A 24,399-nucleotide genomic window follows, 5' to 3' on the forward strand; every position below is an offset into this window, starting at 1 on the left:
TGTTATTCAACATTTTCTTGCTGACAGAAATCAATTTTGTGGTCCTAAATTAATGTTTCAGACAGCAAATCTGTCCTTTTTGTTCATCACTTGCATCCCACAATGTGTATGTGAAATGTGACAGGGGCCCAATTAAATCCAAACAAACTGTTTTATGTTGCAGTGAAACCATGGCAACCGGTACAGTTGCATCGCCGGCCTTGAAAAATGAAAATGGCGCCAGTGAGACACGGGAGCGGCTGTAGGTGTTTAGGAATCAGCATGACACCGAAGAGAAGGAGGAGGAAGGCATCGCTACTACCAACCCGTCACTGGCCTTCTTTAGGGCCAGCCCCGTGAATTAGCACTCCTTTGGCTTCTGTAAAAGCTGAGGTGAAATGTCGTGTCTAGTGAGATGAAAAAAAAAATTAAAAAGTTTAAAAAAATGCAACCAAACATACACAGTCTGAAAAAAATGAAGTAATTGAAACCCACACGTGTGCTGATCCAAGCACAGGTCTCTGTAGCCCACTTCCACTGCCTTGGCAGAGGTAGCGGTGGGCTGACGGAGCCTTGCTGGAAGAGTGTGGAGATGCACTTTTAGATGACGGGAGCAAACAGCTGCCTTTCTATTTTGCCATCTGACGTTTTGATGGGGAGATGTGAGCCCGGCCAGGGGGGGACAGTCGCGGCGGGAGCGTGCTCGGGTGTTCGGAGCGTTTTCTGGGGTTCACGCCACTCTTGCAAGAGGAAACTGGGCACGGCCGTTGCCAGCAGTCAGTGCTAGCACGGTCACTAGCCAGTCTTACTCTGTTAACCCAAACATCACTGCAGCTTTCTCAAGCTCTGTCCATTGTAATCCAGGATACACTGCTTTGAAACACTCCCCGTGCATGGTACAGTTTTAACATTTTTGTTTTTGTTTGTTTTTCGTTCTACCGTATCTTTTTGTTCGTTGTTGTACTCTGAATGTTGGTTACCTGCAGTCACATGCTTGTAGATTTTTGTTCTCTTTTCAGAATGAGTAAATAAATTTCTTTTCCCTTTTTATTTGAATTTTACTCATTTCTAACAATTGAGCTGTAATTTGACATTACACATCCATGTTACTGAAAGTGCAATATGTTTTTTTTTTCTTGATTTTTGCAAAAGCTTATAATATATTTTGCCAAAAAGGGGGTTGTACCATTAACGAAATCCTACCTTTCTTTTTTTTTTCTTTGCATAATTTTATTAAACTGGCTTTTAGAGGTTAATTGACAGCAGGCATTGTGATTAGGAAACTGAATCATACTTTAAAAGCCAGCTAGCTCTGTGAGAGTGCAGTAACAAATGTCTTATGTTATTTATGAAATCAAAAGGAAAATTATTTCATTGTACATGCCTAGACCATTTTTTGCTTGAATTTCTTCACTCTATTCTTTGCTTTCATTATGTCACGATACCACTAAGATGCAAAAACGCAGTTCACACGGCTGCTTGCCCGGCAGTGCTTGCATGCTTATGAGACTGGATCAAGACAGTCTTGTGGACAGTGGAAGTTTATTCAGGTTGAGGCCATGGGGAATGTGGCTCCAGGGAGAAGGAGAGATGCCTTTAAAAGTCTTTAACAGTACTACTGTTTACCTCAGAAAAGATGAGGAATCGGGGGGAGGGGGAAATAGATGCCATCCTTGTCTTAACTTTGTTGTGTGGGGGATACTCTGACTGTTGTCATCACCTGAATCATGCTTTTTAACTTGCCTCATCGTAGCTGCTTGTAGTCTTTGTTGCAGGTATGGCATGAGTTTCTTTGATTTTCAAAGTGGTTATTTATATGGTGGACATTTACTGTCACCACTACCAAGATTAATTATTTATTCATTGTACAACTGATGTGTTTGTGGACATTGGTCACCATGAAAAGGGCTTTAATGTGTTTAGGTTTTCTTTGCTGCAGTTCTGTTTTGAAGGTCAACTTGACTATATTGTCTCTTATAAAAGTGAGCAGCGTATTACATTTAGAGAATTCTTCAACCAGTTTGAAGTTTGCAAATTGTCCACATAACTGGAAAAAAACTAATTTAAAAATATGGTGTAGACAAGAAAATGGAGAAGACCGGAGTTATAGAGGGTTTAACTGAACAGCCTGTTTATGGGGTATTTTTTGAAATGCAACACTGCATGTTGGAGACATTTATATATAGATTATTATATACTATTTGTAAGGATTTTTACAGAGCACAATCCAGAATCTGGTATGAGTTGGTATTTTTCTAACAATTTGCACACCTGTATTTTGACAATGAATATAACTTGTTTGTAATTGGTAATGTAATGCACATATGATAATGTTTGACAGTGGAAAAAAAATACTTTATTTCTAATTGGTTGTACTGTACGTACCATTTGGGGGTGTGAAAGGCAGGTGTACTTGTTTGAGTATTTTAGGAAATAACAAGGAACTGTGGGAGACTTTTGATATCTCAAAGTTCATTTTACCCCACTGATTTGTGCAAAGTCTTTGGAGATGAAGTTATGTGTATAACAATAAAGATGTTATGCCTTGTTAAACAACATTATGCCGCCTTCTGGTGTTTTAATACTCTTTTACCAGCATGCGTCACGAGGATGATCATAACTTTCAGCCTTCCAGGTGTCATGGTTGGATATGTTGACATTTTTTTTGCCCTTATGAAAATCGGGATTGCAGTGTGAGTATTAGCAATGTATAATAAAACACCAAGAATAACCATAATTTAAAAAAAAAACCCTCATATTTGGAACATTTACAGGCATAAAATTCACAGATGGATTTCAATTAAAGGATGCAAGCTTATAACAAAGCTTTAAATTCCTGTCACATGTTCATTTATCGCCAAGCAACGGTGGCCTCATGCTGACCTTCTCATAATGAGATCCGAGGGGAGAAGACCAGGCATGAAATCAAAGTATCTTAGTCGGGGTCTCACATTAGCGGAGCAAGTGCAGGCAGGTGCCCCAGTTTGTCGCGGGTCAGTTTGTACTGTTTCCATTGCTGATCAGCCTCGGATTAGTGTAGTGTTACACCAGCAGAGGCACCTGCCTGGAATCAGCAGCGCCATCTCATGCACTACTTGTGCCCTCTGCCCCGACCCCAGGAGATACTGCCAAACCAGCAAAGAGTTTTCTGATTTTCCGATTCATGTCGGTATTCTAAAAATATTGTTACAGCACCACAGAGTTATTAAAAGACTGATCAGACTGTTGATTCCCAAAGGTATGTTTTTAAGAGTGGGCTATCCTGGCACCCTTATGTGAAACTCAACTTGTCAGTAATAGTATAGAATATCTCTGTTACTATTCTAATATGGCACGGCAAGCTGGACAAGATGTGTTTGCACAAGCAGGCTTGGACAAATATAAACCAAAACCTTATAAGTGTATCATACCTTCTTAGAGGCCATTTAACAAATTCCATTGACAGCGATAATTTTGACCAGTGTGGAGATTGTCCAATAATCCTGTTTATATTCAGCAAAGGGTGATGTGCCATCTCCTGAACACGGGACCGACCCCATGTGAGTTCTGCTACAACAACACAGCAGATCCTGTGATATCTAATAAGTATTTAATTCTGGTCATGTTGAACCTTGATCTGTTTAAAGTTTCCTTCCTAAAGTACTTTTTCCGGAAGAAAAACAACCACAATCAGGATGTATTATAGACTACAGGTTTCAAGAAAATGCTCATTAGGCATGCTATCTAAATGGACAACAAACAAAATTAATAAGAAGAGATCAATTTTAATGTATCTGCAAACAGAAAAACTAGTACGTTTGATTGTAATTTTATTCAAATATCAATTATTTGCTCATTTATTCTGATTCATAGATAGATTATTTGTAAAATCTGTTATTGATACTAGTTTTAGTATAACTTTTGTGACACTTTACACATTGCACAAGATTATTTGGCAGTTTTAACAAAAAAATTATAACACCTAATGATGAATTTTTAAAGAGCTATAAGGAAATTCTGAATGATTTGCATTTATATTAAGAGTTCAAATGTTCTGCATGATACTGTACTCCAACATGATTGTGTGTAGGTATGCCATGATAACAGCTGTGTTGTACTAGATATTTAGAAACACTTATATTTACATAAAGTGGGTTGTAAAGCATTTATTGATTATATGCTACTAATAACTATATACAAGTCACGTTGGCTTAATTGAAAGTGTATGTGTATTGAAGGTGTATGTGAATTCGATATTCAATTAAGAACAATATTATTTTATCTGTTGCATAAAGACTGGCTCGGACATGCAGACATCTTGCGGCTGGCTCGGACTCACGAAGATGAGAGCTACTCTTGTGTATATTTAACTCCCCACTTTGAGGCCGGGCCTCCACCTTCCGACTAAAATGCATCTTGGTTGTGCTTCTAAAATTGGATTAAGGCTTGTAAGCAGTGAGGGGATATCAGTGGCCAGCGTTTTTCAAAACTGTTGCTAAGACATCAGTATTAAGCAGATCCCCTTTCCATGCCATGCATAGCTAGCCTAGCTTAGCATCACTTCATCTGTTATATTTACGCAGAGACAAATCTCAGTCATAGAACTATAAACCTGTCACTCTGCCTTCTAAGGTAAACTATTATCTGCACATTATTATTCAGACATGCAACGCTCTCGCTTCTTGTTTTCATGTGACATGTACTTTTTTGTGAACACTAAAAGATCAACACAATGCAAATGTGCGCCATTTAAGCACAACACTGTCCGTGTCCTGTTCATTCAGTGACATGTGAGTTATGGTGAAGGTTTTATCATAGCAGCCTGTAGGGTGAGTCATTATACAGTAGTTCCAACAAGCAAGGCCTCAACATAATGCATTCGCCTCAAGCTATTCAAAATAAATGGTTGTCACATCCACTTATCTGCGTGTCGAAGCTTTCATCATGAGTGGAGTAGAGGCTATAAACCGACACTGTTTTGTTGAAACAAGCAAGAATGGACATTTCAGATGATTCAGAAGATGTTATCTTTCCACGCGTGTAACCAGGGTATTAGCTTTGTCTTAATGGTTGCATGGGTTTTGAATTATCGCTGTACTGCACAGTGCACTGTAAACGACTGGGTCATCATAATGTCGCCTCACTGACTCAGAGTGCATTGTGTTGCCCCACTACTTTCACTGTCAGCTGTAATTTTCAAAAACACTTCAATAAATTATGTAAAAGTCAGCCCCTATTTCTCTGTGACACATTTGTTTGATAAACAGCCCCGTTACCTCATCGTCTATTTATCCAAAAAACACACAGAGAGACTCCACGACTCTGTTGGGTACATAAGAAACAGAACAGCAGTCGTGATGGCCACACATTTTTTTGTAAGTCATTCTGTGAGCACATTCGTAATGCCTTTAGGCCTGAGCAAGAGCTGATTTGCTGTAGCACTTCTGAGCTTGAAATCACGCAATAAAGCAACGATCTTGCTTTTTTTTTTTTTTTTTTTTACAAATTCTAATATCATAAAAAAATCACAGCTTTTCTTGTTCGTTAGGCAACATGAACAAAATTCCATTATATAATTAAAACAAAACTAATCATATGAGCACACATTATAATTTTTTGTTGTATTTTAAAATTATTATTATTATAAAATATAATACATATGATATTTTTCTGATGAGACAGTGCTGTTGTGACATGTCATGGGGTGCTGATGCATCTCCATAGCGGAGGTTCAGGAGATTAAGACCAGAATTGCAGGGCAGTATGAGTGGCTGCAGGCAATAGGAAGAGTACCCTCAAATTCATTGTGACAAGCCTTTCCCTCTTTTCAGAGAAGAAATGCCCACAGACATTCCTCCCCCATCTTTCCCTATCATGACTAAAGTTCTGACCTGGTTTCATTCAGGGTGAAGCCATTGTATTCTACAGAAATGATCCTGCGTATTGACATTTGACCGATTCGCTGATATTGAAATTGGTATTATTAGAAAGTGGAAAATGAGGAATGCTGGTTAAAGGAGGGCATATCAGAAATACCAACACAACCATACACACCTTTACACAATTATTTATCATTAATAAAGAGGAAAAAAGGTTATCCAAGGTTAATCCAAGTTAATATCACTGCATCTACATGTTTCCTATCCTGTACAGTTCACAGTTTACATGTCCTACATGTCCCAGACATTTAGTTACACTAACAAGCACAAACATGGACAAGTGCCTTCTCTAGCAAATTAACTGCATCCCACCATTTCCAGAATGGCAGAGGTGGGTACAAGAAATTGTGATCTGTGGAAGCATAGAGTTGAGCTGTTAAAGGGATGGGTGATATCATTTGGCAAGACAAGAGTGTTTGCATGTATTGTGTGCATGTGTGTGTGTGTGTGTGTGTGTGTGTGTGTGTGTGTGTGTGTGTGTGTGTGTGTGTGTGTGTGTGTGTGTGTGTGTGTGTGTGTGTGTGCGTGTATGTGTGTGCGTGTATGTGTGTATGTGTGTGTTAAGGAAGCCCTGTTCTGAGGGCCCACAGCAGCCTCCCCAAAATAGAGCTGAGAGCAGCTGCAGTCGGGTGGGTCGTATCAGAGAGACATCAAAGCGGCTGCCGCCACCCGCCCTCTCTGATCATAAGCACTAATGGTGTAATGGGGAACTGGAAGGTCAGTGATTGTTTTTGGTTGTGTGCATGAAAGTGTGTAAGAGGGTCCGTGTGTGTGAAAGAGAGAGAGTCAACAAGCGACCAAGGCCATCACACAGGCTACCAGAACTTTCTGGAACACAAACTGACAGCATAGCTAAACCTGGTATTAATGTAAGATAAATACCAGGTCAGATGTCACCTCTGCAGATGTCTCCAGTGACATCTGTGGCAGGAGTGAGCACAGTCAATAACACTAAACTGGCCAGAGAGGTCTCCTACTGTGAGTTAGTAGTGGATCTCTAAATGTCTGTGTGTAGATCACCAACAAAATAATATGTTATAACTCCTCTCCGTCCTTTGTGAGCAACATTACTCTACTTCAGAAAGCACCTCTGGGTCAAACTGCACAATTTACAGGCACACTCAGTGTTCTGCTCTTAGTGTCACAGCTCAGATATCTGTGCATCCATTTGGAAGCCTCAGATTACAACAGTCATCACTTTTCCTGCATGAAAGAACTTCAAGCAGGATCATGGCAAAGTCACATTCCGAACCTGACCGTGACTACGGTATGTGCCCACTTCTCAACTGTCTCTCTGACTGACAGCCCTTTACCTGTTAGAACAGGCTTTGTGAACCGTAATTGTGTACTTTTGTAATTAACAATATTGATTTGCTTGTTTTAAAATGTGGGCCTTCAAGTTGGCCTTGCAATGTCATAACACTACTCCCTACTTGTAATTTAATAGTGAATATGCTTGTAAATGTCCTACCAGACTTTGTTAAATCAAAATAATAAATTGTGCTGATTGATTTCTACTGAGTGGACTTTGGAAAATGTAGAACGGTGCAGATTGCGTGCCTTCCCCTCTTTCATTCTTTCTTGAATCCAGATTTATGGCCCCACAAAATGTCTCTGTCGTGTCCAATCAGCACCTGCTCTCACTTATCACAGCCAAAAGAGACAGTCAGAGGAGCACACCTTAAACACAGGCGCCCCCTGTAGGAATAACAGAACAGTGGACTGGAAATCAGTGTAAATTTGACTAGTCATCTTAGATCTTCCTAAAAATTAAAAATCGATATTCTTATTTCCCCTTCTTTTACTTAAATGTATTATTTAGAGGCAATGGCTTTACAGAATATAACAAGTGTAAATATTTATTATTCACTATAGCATCTCGTTTAGGCAATAAATGTTTTTACTTGAACATTTTATGATTTCACCAGATTGTATTTTATAAAAAACCTTTTTTGTTAGGGATGTAAAAACTGTGCTAATCAAATAAACTGATTTGTTTTTTATTTAAATATACAAAATTTGCACTGAGATGGAAAACGACTAAGGCGACCGTTTGGTTTCCACGGAATGTTTTTATTGCGCACAGGTGTTCGTACTTCCGGGTGTCAACATCCTGTCGGCTAACGTTAGCTGAAACACAATCTCCGCTACACGTTCAACTCTTCAGCGGTAAGAAACGTTATTATGTGTCCATTAAATATTATTTTGTGTGGCTGTGTATTGGACTAAACACCCAGTGTCGGTTTTAAATTGTGTTCAAGTGTTGAATATAATATCGGTTGTTTGGAATGGCGTTAGCCTGCTAGCCAGCGCTAGCTAACGCTGACGACTGCAGACTCACTTCAGATCTTTAATTGCCAAACAAAATGGCCTAAGCTGCAGTCTACTTTTAACTAGATTTGTGTAGAGAAATAACATCTGTGCGGATTCAGATGTATTTTAATGATGACTACCTTTGACACATTATAATTAGCTACTCGATCTACCTTAACGTTCCAAAACACCCAAGAAACGGGGCCTTGTGAAAAATTCCCGTAATGTGTTAAAAATCCAATTGTTTTACTTCATAGAATTGCAGCCAATGTCCAACCTAGTCATCTTTAATGTTCGATTGTTTTAACTGAGTTGAAAGTCTTCAGTACGAGTGATATCTTTTTTCTTTCAGCATTAACAGAAATACACGAACAGAATGGGTGAGTAGCCAACAGCTCTATATCATCTTGTACCTTCCCAGTAATTCTTCATATTGTTTGCCAATTTATTTTTAAACAGCATTGTGAGTGTGTGTGCTGGCACACAGAGGTCTTAATTCTTAACGTGTCTCTTCGGTAACAAACCGTCTGATAACCCTTATTAATTTCTGTGTGTAGCATTTCCAGCATTTGACTTTCACCTGTGTGAGACTGTCAGTTTATGTTGGCTTCACAGACGGTGAGGAGAGAACCTATGGTGGCTGTGAAGGGCCAGATGCCATGTACGTGAAACTGATCTCTTCAGATGGCCATGAATTCATTGTGAAAAGAGAACATGCCTTAACATCTGGGACTATCAAAGCCATGTTAAGTGGGCCAGGTGAGGAAAGAGGAACATTTTTTAAAAAAAAAAGCCGTTTTAGTTTTCTAATTTCAACTTTAATGATAATCCATTAGGATTACCTTCTGTGGGATTTCTTAAAAAAAAAAAACACCTAGCAAATTTACCAGTTTACAATGGTGATTTGGAAAAAATGCATATATTTTGACAGATATAGTGAGTTGATATTTAAAGTCAAGCTTCACTTCCATATTCAGTTTAATAGATTTATGAGCATTTCCACAAGATATACCATGAAAAACCATCAAAGGCATGACTGTCACACAAGGAGGATATCAGGAACTTGTAAACCTTGAAACCTGGACTGTTAAACGTTGGAACAATGCTGTATAGTGTATAACCTTAATTACAGCCTTCATCATTCAATCATAGCGTACAGTACATATAAAGATGCACTGGCACATTCACCAACAATACAAGGTGTTTTCTTCATAGATAATAGTTTTATAATAATATAATTTTTAGAATATAAGTCTTTAGCCTCCCTCAAAAGGAAAAAAAATGGTCACAAGTAACAGGAAAACACAAAGATTTTTACCTGAAAGGGTAGCACAGACTCATTGCCTTTACTGTTTATATGTAGACCAGTTATTTTATCTTTGTGCATAGTTATCCCTAAGCTTATCCCTTAAGCTCATCCTAAGTCACGAAAAGCCCTGCAATGGTTTTGTTTTTGGCAGTGGTTGGAAAAAGGGGTGATATTAGCTCATGGCGTTTTCTCTCCTGATTGCTGGCATTCTTTACGCTATTTGAATACGTTTGACAGCAAGGTTGAATGTGCCTATAAAAATGGAGCTCTTAATTTTCTGACAGATTATGTCGAGGAAGAAAGACTTTTATAAAATGTCATTCTTCACATTTATCACTTTTATCAGCATAGTGTAAGCAGTGATTAATATTTCTTAAGAGCTTCTTTCCTTTGTAGTTTACTTAACGGTGACGTGCATGTATGGCTTTGCTCTTCGGCGAACCCAATCAGAAACAAGGGACACGACTTAGAGTTGTAAAAAAAAACTGTAGATAGGATGGTTGAACAAAAAAGTTTGTTTAAATCTCTTTCGACGGCAGTGTTTCAAGGTCCAACACAGTGCGTTTATGGCTGTTATCTTCCTATTAGCTGTACACTACTGTACTACTGCCCTTCATCCTGTTAGTGTTTGTAAGATTAGGATAGATAATGTGTCTAGTGGTTGGAGATTATACAGACTGAATTGGCTATGTTTAATATCATATTTACGGTGGTATTGTTAATCTGCCTGTCCAGTTGGTGGCACTATGCTTCCTCCAGTCCATGGCTTTGTGTCATCCTATGACACACAGACAGAGCTTTTTGATAAACGTTAATTGATAATCTACCCCAGTATCATCCCTTTGTATGTTAGTGGGTGGCATATCGCAGAATAATTCAGTTTTCATGGATACATCCAGAAGATGTATGGTATGTTTCTATAAATGTGTGGAAAATTGTATGTCATACGTTCGGTATTTCAACAGCTGACACCCATGATAACCTTCTATCTGCAGGACAGTTTGCTGAGAATGAAACCAACGAAGTGAACTTCAGGGAGATTCCATCTCATGTCCTGTCCAAGGTCTGCATGTATTTCACCTACAAGGTCCGCTACACCAACAGCTCCACAGAAATACCTGAATTTCCCATCGCTCCAGAGATCGCATTGGAACTGCTCATGGCTGCCAACTTTTTGGATTGCTAAAGTCACGAAGATAATGTAAAAGCTTCCAACATTTTTAGACTTTTTGTTTTGAATATTTAACTTGTTTTGCCATTTACTTGATATGAAACGTGAATTTTCTTTTCTGCTCCTGGCTTTCTGTCACAATTTCTTTGGTATTAAAAGGTTACATTTTAATATAATGAATGGATATGACAGGCCAATAATATGATTAATGTGCCCCCTTGTCAACAAATCTTTCCTCACCTCTCCACTTAAATAAATGCCTATTTGGTGAGCATGTTGTTTCCAGTTTGCTGTGTTGTACCACATAATCTGACTTAAATGCCACCTTCACAATAAACTTGCCTCACGTATTTTGTGTATTTTTGTCTGGCTTCAGGGAAACATTACACAATACTTGAAATGCAGCTAATAACAGCAGAGACTCTAAAATACATCATTGTTTTTCATTTGATGTTTTCATTGTAAACATGGTTGAAATTGCATTACAAGAATAGTTTACAGCCCTAATTGTGCTCATGTACACTCAAAAATCAAACGGGTATCACTAAGTTCAAAGACAATGTCATCCGTTGAGCTGAATATGGATTTTTGGGAAATGATAATCTAATGTCATCAATGGTCACACAGGACTGATTAGTAAAGCACTAATGAGTCAACCAGTAAAATAGTTCTGGTTTTCTAAGTGAACTAGTTGTCAATAATGCGGCTGTACTAGGATCTGGCTTAAGTTGCACCTTGTGAGAGCTTATATCACATCTCATTTAACACTGACTGCCAGGAGGACGCACATTTCCCCCTTAGGAAACCTTAGCAGACATGGTCAGATTACAATTCAGATGAATAAAATGTTCTAAACTGTTTGCCGACACAGACAAATTAATATGCTTTCTGTGCTTCAGACACTTCATCATTGATGGCCAAAGGGAAATGAAAATAAGTTTTATTCAGGTTTATGCTTCTTGGAGATGACACTTTCTGCAGATTTAATAAAAGGGGGCTGCTGATGAAGTAAAGAAATTGATGAAAGATGTTATTGTGAAAGGTGTGATTAAAATTAACTATTTAATTTTTCTGACATTAAAATGAGAAATGAGCAGTATCTGATATGACTGGCTCAAGTATGTCAGGCAGGTCAGAACTCCTTCGGCAGAGGTCACTGACCCTCACTGATGTCCTTTGTGACCTCGGTGTGTTTAAACTGCGCATGTATTTTCCTGTTTTATAAAGAAATAAAACCCTGCTACATGGTCTGTTCACGACATGAAATGGCACGAGGGTGACAGGGGGTCGCGAATCTCAGGCTACACATTAGCGTGGATTGTTATCGTCTGTCAAAACAACTCCTCCGATCACGTGACTGCCTGACGTACAGTCAGCCTCGCTGCGCTGATGCAGGGGGGGTTTCCATCATGGCGTCGATGCAGGTAAGAATACAATTGACAGCGATCGCACATTTACAATTTAGCGCACCACCGCTCTGCTTTTTCTCGGCATTTTTAGCAACCACTTCATTCACGTACACGTATTTGTTCAAAGCAGTGGCGACGTTAACGTAAAACCGATGACATTTTATCCTAAACTGTTCCGGTTTAGCGCTCGGTGATTGCTAGCAACACAACTAGCCCATCATCATCATCATCAACAGCAAGTCAGGGCTAGCATTGAAACTAGCTTACTGGAACTACATGTTGATGGCTGTATGTGGTTTTTCCCGTAGAAACACGGGGGTGATAAATCGGTGAATGTAATGTTATGACGATGAAATTCATCCTAATTCTTTAACTGAATGTTTGCTGCTGTTTGGCCGACCGTCAGCTCAGCGTGCTAACGAGACGGTGCGCAGATTGACCAGTTGCAGTTTGCTCCTGAGCTGAACAGGTGCGTCTTTCAGAAAATAGATGTGTCGAAGTCAAATTGTCTTATCGAAAACAACTATAACGCCAATTTCATTAAATTTTCTAATAAAAACATTGTTTTCTGCTTGATTTCAACCCGTATCTGTCTCAAATTATTTGATTTGGGTGGAGTTTGGACGTTTACTAACGTTGTAGTATGGTAGCGGCGCTTGTTAGCTAAATGATATATGCTAACATCAATGATGCTGCTCATTGCATTTTAAAGGAACAAGAAGGACATGCTATCTATACGCTATTTAGTTCTTGTCAGATTTTACTGCTAGTTTTATTGTGGTTTTCATATTGTGATGCTCGATTGTGACTGGTACAACCACATTGTCTCCAACAGAAAAGGCTACAAAAGGAATTATTAGCCCTGCAAAATGATCCACCCCCAGGAATGACGCTCAACGAAAAAAGTGTACAGAACACCATTACACAGTAAGTGCTTTTATTCCATTACATGTGACTCGTCAGTTTCAGAGTGACAGCATTTTCCAACAAGAGTCATTGAGTCTTACGCCCAAAGTGGTCACTGAAGACGGTTTGCAGCTATGATTAAACACAAAATCATGTGGCTTTGTGAAATGTCACGATTCATTACTTTGAGAGGGCAGTGCGGCGAGAATGCCTGCTACCTCACATGCAGTAAAGGTTGCTGTTGCAGTAGTTGTCGTTGGAGGTAAGACACTAAGCCTCGACAGTGAGTGGTGAGCAGGAATTGGGGTCATTCCAGTGACTGGCAGCTCAGGCCCCTCAGTAGAGTGTCTCTAATGCACAGTGTCACTATTCATCCTTATAAAATATTTAAAGGTTGGCATGCCAGAGTTGGGCTAGGGTAGCAAGGAACAGAGCCTTCTAAGCTGACCTTTCTGTTTGGGTGTCTTGGTGTTCTCTTAAAACTGCATGAATGCTGTTGGTGTGTGAGTCAAATTGTGTCTGATAAGCACCAAAGAGGGTCCTGTAAATGATTTGAGACAAATTTGTGGCCGTCATTCACGTCTTTCAGCTGTAACATTGACTTTAAAACAAACTACCTTGTTGTACTGTTTAGAATGCCTCCAAGCATCATTGCTAGACTTCAGTGCTGTCCTAAAGACAGACTACAAGTTAGTGTTTGTTGTTATATTTAGAAAATCTTGTAACAATGTGAAATGCATTATGCTGGCATCCTCCCCATGAGGTAACAATCACGTGACAGACTGAATGAATACTGTGCATAACTGACAAGTGCTCCAACCAGTTCAGCCAGTTTCTGTGATCACTGCTCATCCCAAGTTTGAAGTGTTACAGTATGTACAGGTGTGCCTTTTTGTGTTTCTGATGCTGAAAGGTCTGCTGAAGTTGTCTTGGCTTTCTGTTAAAGTGATTGACAGTAGTGGGGATTTGTCCTGTTTGTCCTGACTGGAGTAAGATACAAATACTCCATTTCTGCTTGTCATTGATGCTAACCTTGTCCAAACAAGAGGGGAAAACCCTCACTGGTGACACTGATGTGCTTGTGACAGCGATAAGGTGACAGTTTGTTTTCAGTTATAGAGCTTTTGTTTATATGGCACACTGTGTCTCTCTGTGCTGCTCAGTAGATTAGTGTCTTTTAGTTTACTGTGATTATGCAGATGGCTTAGCTTGATGGCGTAGTGAGTCAGCCACTGCAAACAAGGAAACTGCTGCTTTAAAGCATTGTTGAGTCTCACATGTGTTTTCACTCTGTCCTTTTCCCCCACTTTCACTAAATGGCTTAATGTTATTTTTGTTTACTGGATCATATAATCACCAGGCTAAGGGGAATTTGAGCAGGTAGTGCATAATGCCCTTGGAGTTCTTGGCTATATTCAGCGTGGGTTGTGTACAGGCATCATGTACAGTGATAATGACTCCCTCAAAACTCTGCTTCCTGAAGGAAAATGGAGCTCCTTTCTGACACTCGATTAGACTTTCCAAGGGTGAAGTTTTAAAGGACAGCTGACCTCGTATGTACCTCTAAATGATCATGTGCCCCAGGCTAGATTCTAAAGAGACACAAGGCTATAAAACCCCGGATAACAGCCACAAGTCTCTTTGGTGTCCTGTCTGCACCGCTTGCATTGAAGAAATTAGGTCAGAGATTGTGATGCTGCCATCAGTGTCCCTTTTTCTTCTCCTCTGAGGTTTCTACTGTGAGTAGGCAATCCCCATAAATATCCTCCACAATACTTAAACATTTGATTTGTTTGCCAGCGAAACTACATCTTTCCGAAAGGCATAAAGCGAATCTGGTGCTGGTAGACTGTCCTTCATCACGAAGAACCAAGCCCCTGTATTTGCCATCATCTCAGCAGGATTGAATTGCTCCCAGCTCAGTCAGCAGTGTCCTGTAGCCAGGCTACAGAGGCGAAAATAGATGTTGTCCAGTAGATCAATAGAGTATCACATTATTACTAAACCACTGTCAAAACCCAGCTGAATATTGAATGTCACTGGAATGAGTCAGGCTAAAAGCTTTTGATTACACACTTACTGCAGAATTGGCAGCTCACATTGTGCATGATTCTTTTTTAATGATAATGAGATGTGATTCTGTACTTGCCTCTTGCTAATCAACTCTAAAATGGAGAAGTAGAACATAGAGCTCATTATTAACCCTCGGTTTAAAAGCATAGCACTTTCGTAAATGTTCCCTATCAACTCCTGTAGAGAGAGCACATAATGCATAATAATCCATCCATGAAGCAAAAATTCCACATTCATAGCATAGCCAAAACCATTATCTGTATCTGGTAGGAACTGCTCAACCTGATATCGTGACTTGACAAAGTTTAGAAGGAATTTAAGACCTGTAATGTAATCCAGTCCATTTTTTCAGAGAACACGTTGCAACAGCTTTAGCAGGAATGCTGTCACAATGTGTAAACATATTGAATCAGATCTGATTTACTGATTTCTCAGTCAGTCTTCATACGCAGCATACCCTGGGTGATGTACAGACTTTAAAAATGGGTTACATTTTAAATATCATTCGTCTAAAAACCTTTTCAAGATTAAAGCATCTCGTTTTTATCTTGGTCCAACCAGCAGATCAGAAACATTAACTAACACCTGTGTTTTAGGAATCAAAGTCAGAGCATCTTTGTATTTTAAGTTTTTCAATGTAATGTATAGTCAAAGGTAGACATTTGTTTTAGATTTTTGTTACCAGCTATGTTTAGTTAACCAGTGTTTATCAGATCACTAAAATGGTATCTTCATTTTGTTTGAGTGAGATTTTTAATATGTTTTTCTATTGTTCCGTATTTTCAGGTGGATTGTAGATATGGAGGGAGCACCTGGTACTCTGTATGAAGGAGAGAAATTTCAGCTGCTTTTCAAATTTAGTAGTCGATATCCTTTTGATTCACCTCAGGTAAGCTCAGTTGCCATCATTGCATGTGCATGTGTGTATATGTGTGTGAATGTGTTGCATTTTGAAGCACTTTGTCTTGTAGTTCAGGTGATAAAGAGCTATGTAAGTTCAGTTAATTTATCATATTGTCAAAGAAAACTTTCTGCGTGCTAATGACAGAGCAACAAACAAACCCAGGGCCTGGTGTGATGTAGTTTCTACTGTCGTTACTGTCCAGCATTCACGCTTAGTTTTATCAAAGAATGAGAGGGGTTACCAACACACAGTCATATGCTGTTGCTTTGGAGGGTCAGTATAGAAGTACAGAGGTGCCCCTTTACAAACAAAATCACAAACTGAAGACAAACAAAGCATTAGTGTCTTTAGGTATTTGACCTGCATTGGAAAAGAACTGTCTTTTGGTGATTTGAGTTGAACAAAGCATACTTTAAGTATTGGAGTGGATGCAATATAAACCTAAACTAGAATAAACATGTAGACTGTAGTGCCGTTTTTCCTACGGTCATGCTTAGGAGCACAGAGCTTTGTGTATGTCAGATGCCAGTTTTTGAGAGCTTTTGTTCATCTCGGTGTTTTGGGCATAGTGCTAGCTTTACTTTGTGTTCGTATCGGTAACACTCACCCTGTCACCCCCTCCAACCCCGTGATGTGGAGCCTGCACTCTCCAGCGAGGCCCTGTCTGGTGCCAGACTGCCTCAACCCATTGTTACTCTTCATTACCCTCTCTACCCAATCCCTCTTCTATCTACTTCAGCAGCTCAGTCTTGGGTTTCTGTCTTCTCGTGCTTGCTGTATGTTCCTGTTTTAGGCCTCACTCTCACACAGTTTCAATAGCTGTTATTCACCACTTCTTTTTAGAGAACGCGTCTCTTTTTTCCCCCACTATACAACATATGTCCTCTCTTAGTCTCCTGTCCCTACGCTCCCTTCTCCTCTCTCACCCCATCCCGGCCCCTCTGTCCTAATCCTAGAGCCTCATGTCGCTGTAGAGGGCTAAGCCTGAGCTTATGCAGCAAGTCTCATTATTTTCTATCATTAATGAAAAAATCTCAACTTCTTCCAGACAAGTCCTTTCCCAAGTTGTGTCTTTGAACTCTGTTTAACATGTAAAAGGATTTGATCTTCTTCTTTAGCTTTTATTATTCACCACCTTAGAGATTTTTTATGCTTCTATATTCACTGAATTATCTTGATAACCACGGATTGATTTTTCTTTGTAGGTAATGTTCACTGGAGAGAATATACCTGTCCACCCACATGTGTATAGCAATGGTCACATCTGTCTATCTATTCTAACGGAAGATTGGTCGCCAGCCCTCTCAGTGCAATCAGTTTGTCTTAGCATTATCAGCATGTTGTCCAGCTGCAAAGAAAAGGTAATGCTGCAGCGCCTGAAGCATAAATACACTAGTTTATGTAAATTTATGTATTTTTTAAATGTTAAATCTAAACGCTTTTTTCTTTTTTCTGCAGAGACGACCACCTGATAACTCCTTTTATGTAAGAACGTGTAACAAAAATCCAAAGAAAACAAAATGGTGGTATCACGGTGAGTATTTTCAACCTTAAACCTTCTTTTCTTTTGGTTCGGGGCTATAATTGATGCTTGTAATTGTAAATATGATAGAATTTAAATAATATTTGTTTGCCTTCACAGATGATACATGCTAATGTACAAACTTTGTAATAACCGTAGAAGAAAGAAGTCCTACTGACCTACATAAAGCACTTTTTAATCATTCAGTCTTTGAACTCTGACCTTTGACTGGAACAATGGACACCATGCGCTGGAGGCTCTTGACTGCATTTCCCCCCCCCGTGGGCAGTTGGCTGCATGTTTTAGCTGGTTGTAAAATAGAAAACGAAAATAACGGAACGTTTAGATGCACCCAAGATGGATCGTTTCTGGCAAAAAGGCCGTAATGCAGCGAGCACGAAAGGCGGATTTGTAGTGAGATAATTATAATTCCTGTTTTCAGATTATTATTGTTACTTTTTTGTTTGTGTGTGGGTGCATTTTAAGGTCCTTGTGTTGTGCAATAATAACTGATGGATGCATGCTTGGGCCTACAAAGAGAAATCCAAATCTATTCGTCTTCTGGAAGGGATCTGACCATCAACACCCCAAGAAAATGCTTCATCTGTTTGTTTGTTATTATTATTATATGCACTGTGAAAGTATCTAGTTTAAAAAGGCACTATTAGTATGTTATTTCAAACTTGCAGATGTACTGTAAGTAGTCCTCCACTTATCAGGTTTAAGGGTTTTAGTTTGAAACCACTGTATCAAGAGTACACGGAGTTTCCTCCATTTCCTGAGGCGAAACCTGGTTGCAGTTCTTCCTGCCGTTGGACAGAATGTCGGTACAGATGGAATAATACAGATATGGCGATAGATCTTATAGTCATCCGATGACCTCAGTGTACATCTCCTCGTAAAGTTGGGCTGAACTCGTGTAGTGTTCACTAGTCCAGCCTTCAAGATGTGCAGCAGCCTCTCTTCCATTTAAAGAATGTTTGTAAGAGAACATTGTCACATGATCCGTTTTTATTTGTACGATACCGTTTTTTTTTAATTTTATGCTTTAATCTTCTAAAATGTTTGATTTTACATGTCTTTTTTGTACTTTTTTTTTTCCGACAAGCTGATACTTTGAAAAGGGGGGTTGTTCTGATGGGTCAGTAAGTTTTTGAGTCTTTTTTTTTTTTTTGTATTTGTTATTTAATTTAAATCTTCATTTGATCTCCAGAGCGGCAATGAATGACGAAAAGGAGAGCCTTTTCTAGAAGTCATAAAGACGAGGCTTTTGTGATTCCCCCTGGTCAGAGTTTTGGCTCAGGTACTTTTTTCAATAAAGAGATCACCTCTAAAAAGATACCTATCAGATATTTTGAATTTACCTATATTTTCACCAAAAGAGACTGTTATGTTGTAAACGTATAACATGTCTGAAACTATTGTATATAAGTCTTTAAATTGTTGGATGATGTGAAAGAACTTAGCAGAGGATGCATTTACTTTATAGCAGAATGATAATAGGAGTGCTTTATTTCATTGGAAGTTAGTCTGCATCTTTTGCTAATTAGGATTGTGTACAGTCAGCTACAAACACGGTATGGTAAGAAAAAAAATAGTTTTACAGTGGGGGTGCATGCAATTTTAAACCCTACTTTTTCTTATTGGCATCAAACATTGTGGCAACTTTTAGTCTTTCCATACCTTAGGTAATGTTTTATGGGATGGATGTTACAAAGCTCACCTCCAGAGGCTGTGGTCATTTTAGACTAGAATCACTCCATCCCTAAAGAATTGTTTATCGCCATCCAGTCAGAGATACTTGAATTTTCCATCTTGGGTTGTTTGTATTTACTTTTTTCCAGGGTCTAGCTGAGTTTCTTGAATGAGTGAATGTGATGATACTCTATACTGTAGAGGAGATTACCACAGCACACCGCTATCTCAAAAAAAAATACTATATTGATAACTTAAAGACATCTATTTAACCAATGATTTTTTTTTTATTAGCTTCATTGCATTGGGTCTAGTTTTGCTGTCGCTGTGCTCAGAGGAAAGACAGTGGGACTGAAATGATTGTTTGAATGCAGTCACAACAGCATCTGTGCAGAGACAAAAGGCCTTGATCCAGTGGGCAGTAGATCAGAGGAGATTTGAAAAACTTGAGTGACTATGTTACAAGAGTTTGGATGTGATGTTTTTTTTTCCTTAGGTTGCTTATTTTTTTTCCCTTTTCAATGTGGTTTGAATTCTTAGCTTGCAGGTTGTTGTGAGTGATCAACACTAATGAGGGTGTGTTATTTATATTTGAAATTTTGTTCTGGGATGTGCAAGCTCCATGTAATAGGTGCCTGTTCATTTTCATAATCAATAATAAAAGCAAAGATTCACTTTTATTCAACCTTGGTTTTCACAGTATGTCAATATGTCATTTCTGTGTCTGTTCTGTAAATGCCTTTTATATATTTTTATTACTAAAGGGATCCACGCTACTGCCAAACTCAAAAAGAAAAATGCTCATCTGAATGTGACTCACTGGGTCAATGGGTTTTATCAGATATTTCAAAAGTAAGGAATTCAGCCTGTCTACAAATGGTGAAGGGCCCAGTTTGTGCGCGGTGTTTGCCAGAAGTATCCACAAATATGTGTGTGGATAAAAACTGTAATATGAAACTGGGATAATCTTGCAGAAATAGTGGATAAGCGTACATGCAGTACTCATTTGGTCATATCTATTAAACAATTAATGCATTGCAACATAAACTTTATACATATCGTCATCTTCCTAAAAATAATGGCCTGGATCATTTTTTGACAGAAGTTATTTTTTTGCATAAATCATCTCATCATGATGCTAGCCAGCTCTGGTAAAACCGGCTACATCCTCAGTTGAACAGATCAGGCTATTCTGCCCTTGTAGTGTATTGGTGGTGGAGTTCAGTTTTTTTGTGTCCTGAAAAAAATGACTGAGGCCTTTATTTTAAGAGGGTATCAATATGTGACAACAACCATGTGAAAATACACCTTTTGTCAATCATAACGGATTATTCTTAAACTATCAATACTGAAGCTACAGTAAAAGCTCTTAGAAAGCAGAAATCCTTTATAATGTCGGATGTTTTACTGTATGAAAGAATCAGTACGCTCATTTTCATTTCACACAGTAGTACAAAGTTTTCTTTGTAAAGGAAAGCGTACTGTGCATGTGTGTCAAACAGCCCGCCACTACCACATGGAAAAGTGGTTTAGTGGCACCCTCTATTGGCTATCCCACAGTAGTACCTGCCAAATATCTGCAGGGTCAGTAGGATCTGTACTTCGTTTGATTTTGATTTGTATGTCCCTATAATAAAAATGGAAGGTTTAAAGTGGAATTTGTCTGCAGCTGTGTCCCCAGGATCATCGCCACCTGTTATCTTAGCATGAACACTGCCATCCGCACTGTTGTTTTCTTGCATATGGAACTCGGTGACGCTGAATCCAGAGTTTGTGGTCTTGTGGTTTGTAAGGCAGACACTCATGTGCACCTCTTCCTTTTGCTTCTCCAACTGAAGGGCACTACTAGCAACAGAGAGTTCCCGTTTATGGAACTAATGAACTAAAGAATAAATCAACAGTCCACCTTTAAGCTGTAAAATTTACTTTTTTTTCTTAAACTCAGTAAATGGAGAAGCTTCCCCAAGACACATTTTCCCCCAAAGTTTTAAACACAGATCCTTATATCAAGTTTCAGCTATACTTGTGCATAAAATAAAAATAAGAATGGAAGCTTAAACCTGCAATGTAAGTCCCCTGTGCAGAAAACAAGTCTGAAAAGGTTAATTTTGCTCCTGAATCAAAAGTTACACAGTAAGCTCCGAGGAAGCAAACCAGGACTGAACCATTCTGCCGCGGCGGGGGTGGCTGATTCATTCAGAATTCACTACAAACTCTAATGGTGCAGAGATAACGATTTGCAACGTTTCACACTGACAAAACGAACAGCACACACACTTTATACGTGAACTACTACAATGATTATTTATTTGATTTTGATGGGCAGTTTTTCATTTTTTTGCTCAGAAAAATAACGTGGTCTGTTCCCTCTTCCATCCAGTTCTCTTTAGTGTTTGCCAATGTTGGAGGTGTAACTGGGGTCTGGCCCTGGACAAAGGTAAAAAATACCCTAAAATATTTGTCCCTTTGTTGTCGGATAGTCTCTGGGTTGTTTGTCAGTCTGTCGCCAGTCCATGTATGATGTTGGGTGGACTGAAATTGCCCAGACTTTCGTGGAGGATGGGGCGGTATGGAGATGCTAGCAAGAGGGGTGCTCGGCCGATCAGCCATGATGAGCTTTAACCGGCTAAACTAGCGTAACTGTAGGCGGCTCGATTGTATATATTCATCAGGAGAAATCACAGCGGCATATCCATGACAGCATGCATGCGTGTCCATTCTGTTAGCGTGTTTTCAGGAGCTGACATTTGGAGGAAGCGCCGTTTTCTTGGTGGTAACGTTAGCTTCCTGCTAAGCTGGACACAGTCGAAGCTGTAATGTAGGTTCAGGGGTTGCAGACAGCCCTGTAGCTCTGTCAGTCAACCCTAACGTTACAGCAACCTCCATATTCAACTTGCTGGGAAAGACAACCATGCACAGAGGCTGCTGTTTATTGCTTTGTATTTGTGCATGCTAGTGAGAGACAGTATAAGAAAAGCAAGAAGGTTTGTGACCCCCGAGAACCTTACGGACACGCAAGATGCATGGACAGGAAAAAACTTGATTGCATGCACTGAATAAAGGTCACACAGCAGGGTACAAAATGCATTTGATCTTGTGCATGTAGTTGATATCGGGTGTTATATTGAAATGCAAACTTCTCTATTTACTGTGCAGCCATGTGTCCACACTGTATGGACAGGTGGCAGCTGTAATCATGATTGCAGGTGAAGCTCATGAAAACAATTGCAATCTAAAAGCTGTCTCCACTGATCTATGTAGTATCTACAGCCTTGCTGTGTTTGATAGATCACTTACAAAAGATAATCTGAATTCTGACAGTATTATCCATCATCAGAGTAATCTAGATTCAAAACTAGCTTCTCATTCAGTGTCCAAGGGCAAGACTCTGAATTTCTCTCCACTCCAGGGGTTCAGTTGTGTGTCCAACCTTTTGCTCTGACCTCTGTGGGGACGTGAAAAGAATTTCCCTTCAGTGCTTGCCACATATTGATATAAACCAGTCGTGGGACCATTTTTGGAAAGATGTTGTGATGTGGTTTGTACTTTTTTAAACTGAATTTTTGCAATTATCTACATCTTCATCTTTTGCTGATGAAAGACACATGTTAGCATCTTATGTTACTTGTATTAAATACCCACAGGTTTCAAACTGTATAATCATGTTGATTATTAATATTGCATGCATGCTTTCAAAGATACAGAAATTGAATATGTGTCTTCCTGACCCTCACTGTACTGTTGTGCCCACTTTATTGTTAATGTTCACCTCTGTCTGCTGGATGTAAGCCCTCATACCTCTCTGTAGTCCCAAATAAAATGTGATTGAACATCCATTGTCTAGTTCAGGCCACTATCACAGGATTCGTCTTTTTTTCCAGAGAGTTTGGCAGCAGTAACATGAGCAAAGCTCCTTCAAATAAAGGTTCATTGTCTGGGTGTATTAGCTGCTTGTGGATCAGAATGTGAGATAGCCGAGGGCTGCCCAGTTTGAAGTCTGTTCTCCAGGCTTCGCCCTTAAAAGTCTGTCAAATGACAGTAAAAAGATTTAAATTGTTCAAAAAGTATTGTGGATTTATCTCTGCATGGATGTTTAGACTCATGCACAAATGCTTAATAGTTTCTGTACTGTGTAATGTGCACTTCATTAGTGACTGACTTGTATTCTGTTTTTGGTCAGACAACTCAAATTTTGCAACGTACTCACCTATTTACAGTCTATAGTGGTCAGTGTGTCCTTAAAGTTACAAGTGGTTAACTGTGGCCTTATTACAGGAATAGAGCATGGCTCAAGTGAAAGTACAGACCCCAGCGCCCCTGGCTGGTCCTGGCCTCTCCCCCGGAGTTCCCCCGACGGCCATGGCCAGCCCAGGAACCCTGGGTCTGCAGCCCTCCGTCAACGGCACAGGCCCGGCCCCCACACCCGCCTGCCCTGCTCCTGCAGTCGGATATGGGGACGCCCCTGTGTCTGCCTCACCGCCAGGTAGGACACCAGCAGGCAGAACACCAGCAGGCAGAACAGCTTCCCTTTGGGGGAAGTTCATTATCATTTTGCATTACATATGGCCTTCATTAATATTCAGTCAATTTCTGTGATTTCCAACATATGATGAACTCCTTACATTTCTTACGCAACTTTGATTTAGAATTGTCGCTGTTGATAGAAGGGAGATGCAGTGTTTTAGTGCTGTTTGCACTGTACAGTTATTGTGTTTATGTTTCATAGCTACAGTTGCCATGTATTCAGATATATATCATATATTTAGGCATTACTGATGCTGATTAAAGCTGGAAGGAAACAGTTATATAAACAACCTGCCTCAATATTGTAGCTGTGCCTTTGCATGCACAATTTGGTATTCTGTGGTATAAAGGTTGTCCTAAAATAGGCAATTAACTGGCTGACATAAATTCGTCCAGCTTCTGTTCTCTTTGCTCCTATTGAGTCTCATAACCTAACCTAAATTCAAAAGGGTCTCTGTACAAATGCTTCATAGATGAAAATGAGAACCTATTGTCATTGTTATTAGACTGCACTGTATAGTCTTGAAACTCAATCATTACACAGAAATATCCAGATCAGAAATCACCTGAGCCACTACACATTTGCTAACGGGATAAGAGCTTTAATACTATCATGCAAATGGACTGAAATTTGTCCTTTTGGAAACAAGACCTAATTACATGTAAAAGCCGCGTT

General features: G+C 39.4%; 4 protein-coding genes across 4 annotated transcripts in view; all 4 read left to right on the forward strand.

Annotated features, from left to right (window-relative positions):
- Positions 1-2,537, forward strand: part of jph1a (junctophilin 1a) — a 33,837-nt gene extending 31,300 nt beyond the window's left edge. Inside the window, exon 7 of the mRNA XM_022195036.2 lies at positions 164-2,537. The gene's annotated coding sequence lies outside the window, so the exon portion shown is untranslated. The remainder of the gene's footprint in view (positions 1-163) is intronic.
- Positions 2,538-7,941: 5,404 nt separating this feature from the next.
- On the forward strand, positions 7,942-11,040 carry eloca (elongin C paralog a). The gene is made up of 4 exons (XM_022195035.2): positions 7,942-8,066; positions 8,563-8,590; positions 8,826-8,969; positions 10,515-11,040. The coding sequence occupies exons 2-4, from the start codon at positions 8,587-8,589 to the stop codon at positions 10,703-10,705; spliced, it is 339 nt and encodes a 112-aa protein (XP_022050727.1). The 5' UTR covers positions 7,942-8,066; positions 8,563-8,586; the 3' UTR covers positions 10,706-11,040.
- Positions 11,041-12,020: 980 nt separating this feature from the next.
- On the forward strand, positions 12,021-19,884 carry ube2wb (ubiquitin conjugating enzyme E2 Wb). The gene is made up of 6 exons (XM_022195034.2): positions 12,021-12,114; positions 12,935-13,026; positions 15,865-15,967; positions 17,188-17,343; positions 17,441-17,516; positions 17,625-19,884. The coding sequence occupies exons 1-6, from the start codon at positions 12,100-12,102 to the stop codon at positions 17,636-17,638; spliced, it is 456 nt and encodes a 151-aa protein (XP_022050726.1). The 5' UTR covers positions 12,021-12,099; the 3' UTR covers positions 17,639-19,884.
- A 1,706-nt stretch (positions 19,885-21,590) lies between these two features.
- Positions 21,591-24,399, forward strand: part of stau2 (staufen double-stranded RNA binding protein 2) — a 96,253-nt gene continuing 93,444 nt past the window's right edge. The window contains exons 1-2 of the mRNA XM_051940441.1: positions 21,591-21,636; positions 23,475-23,682. Coding sequence (XP_051796401.1) covers positions 23,484-23,682 — 199 coding nt within the window. The 5' untranslated portion in view covers positions 21,591-21,636; positions 23,475-23,483. The remainder of the gene's footprint in view (positions 21,637-23,474; positions 23,683-24,399) is intronic.

This window comes from Acanthochromis polyacanthus, chromosome 20, assembly GCF_021347895.1.
Source record: "Acanthochromis polyacanthus isolate Apoly-LR-REF ecotype Palm Island chromosome 20, KAUST_Apoly_ChrSc, whole genome shotgun sequence".
In the NCBI taxonomy this organism is placed as follows: Eukaryota; Metazoa; Chordata; class Actinopteri; family Pomacentridae; genus Acanthochromis; species Acanthochromis polyacanthus.

Excerpts from the sequence above, each read along its gene's own strand:
- eloca (XM_022195035.2), top strand. Across the intron at positions 8,970-10,514 it reads AGCCATGTTAAGTGGGCCAG|GACAGTTTGCTGAGAATGAA; the intron begins GTGAGGAAAGAG and ends TTCTATCTGCAG.
- ube2wb (XM_022195034.2), top strand. Across the intron at positions 13,027-15,864 it reads GTACAGAACACCATTACACA|GTGGATTGTAGATATGGAGG; the intron begins GTAAGTGCTTTT and ends CCGTATTTTCAG. Across the intron at positions 17,344-17,440 it reads TGTCCAGCTGCAAAGAAAAG|AGACGACCACCTGATAACTC; the intron begins GTAATGCTGCAG and ends TTTTTTCTGCAG.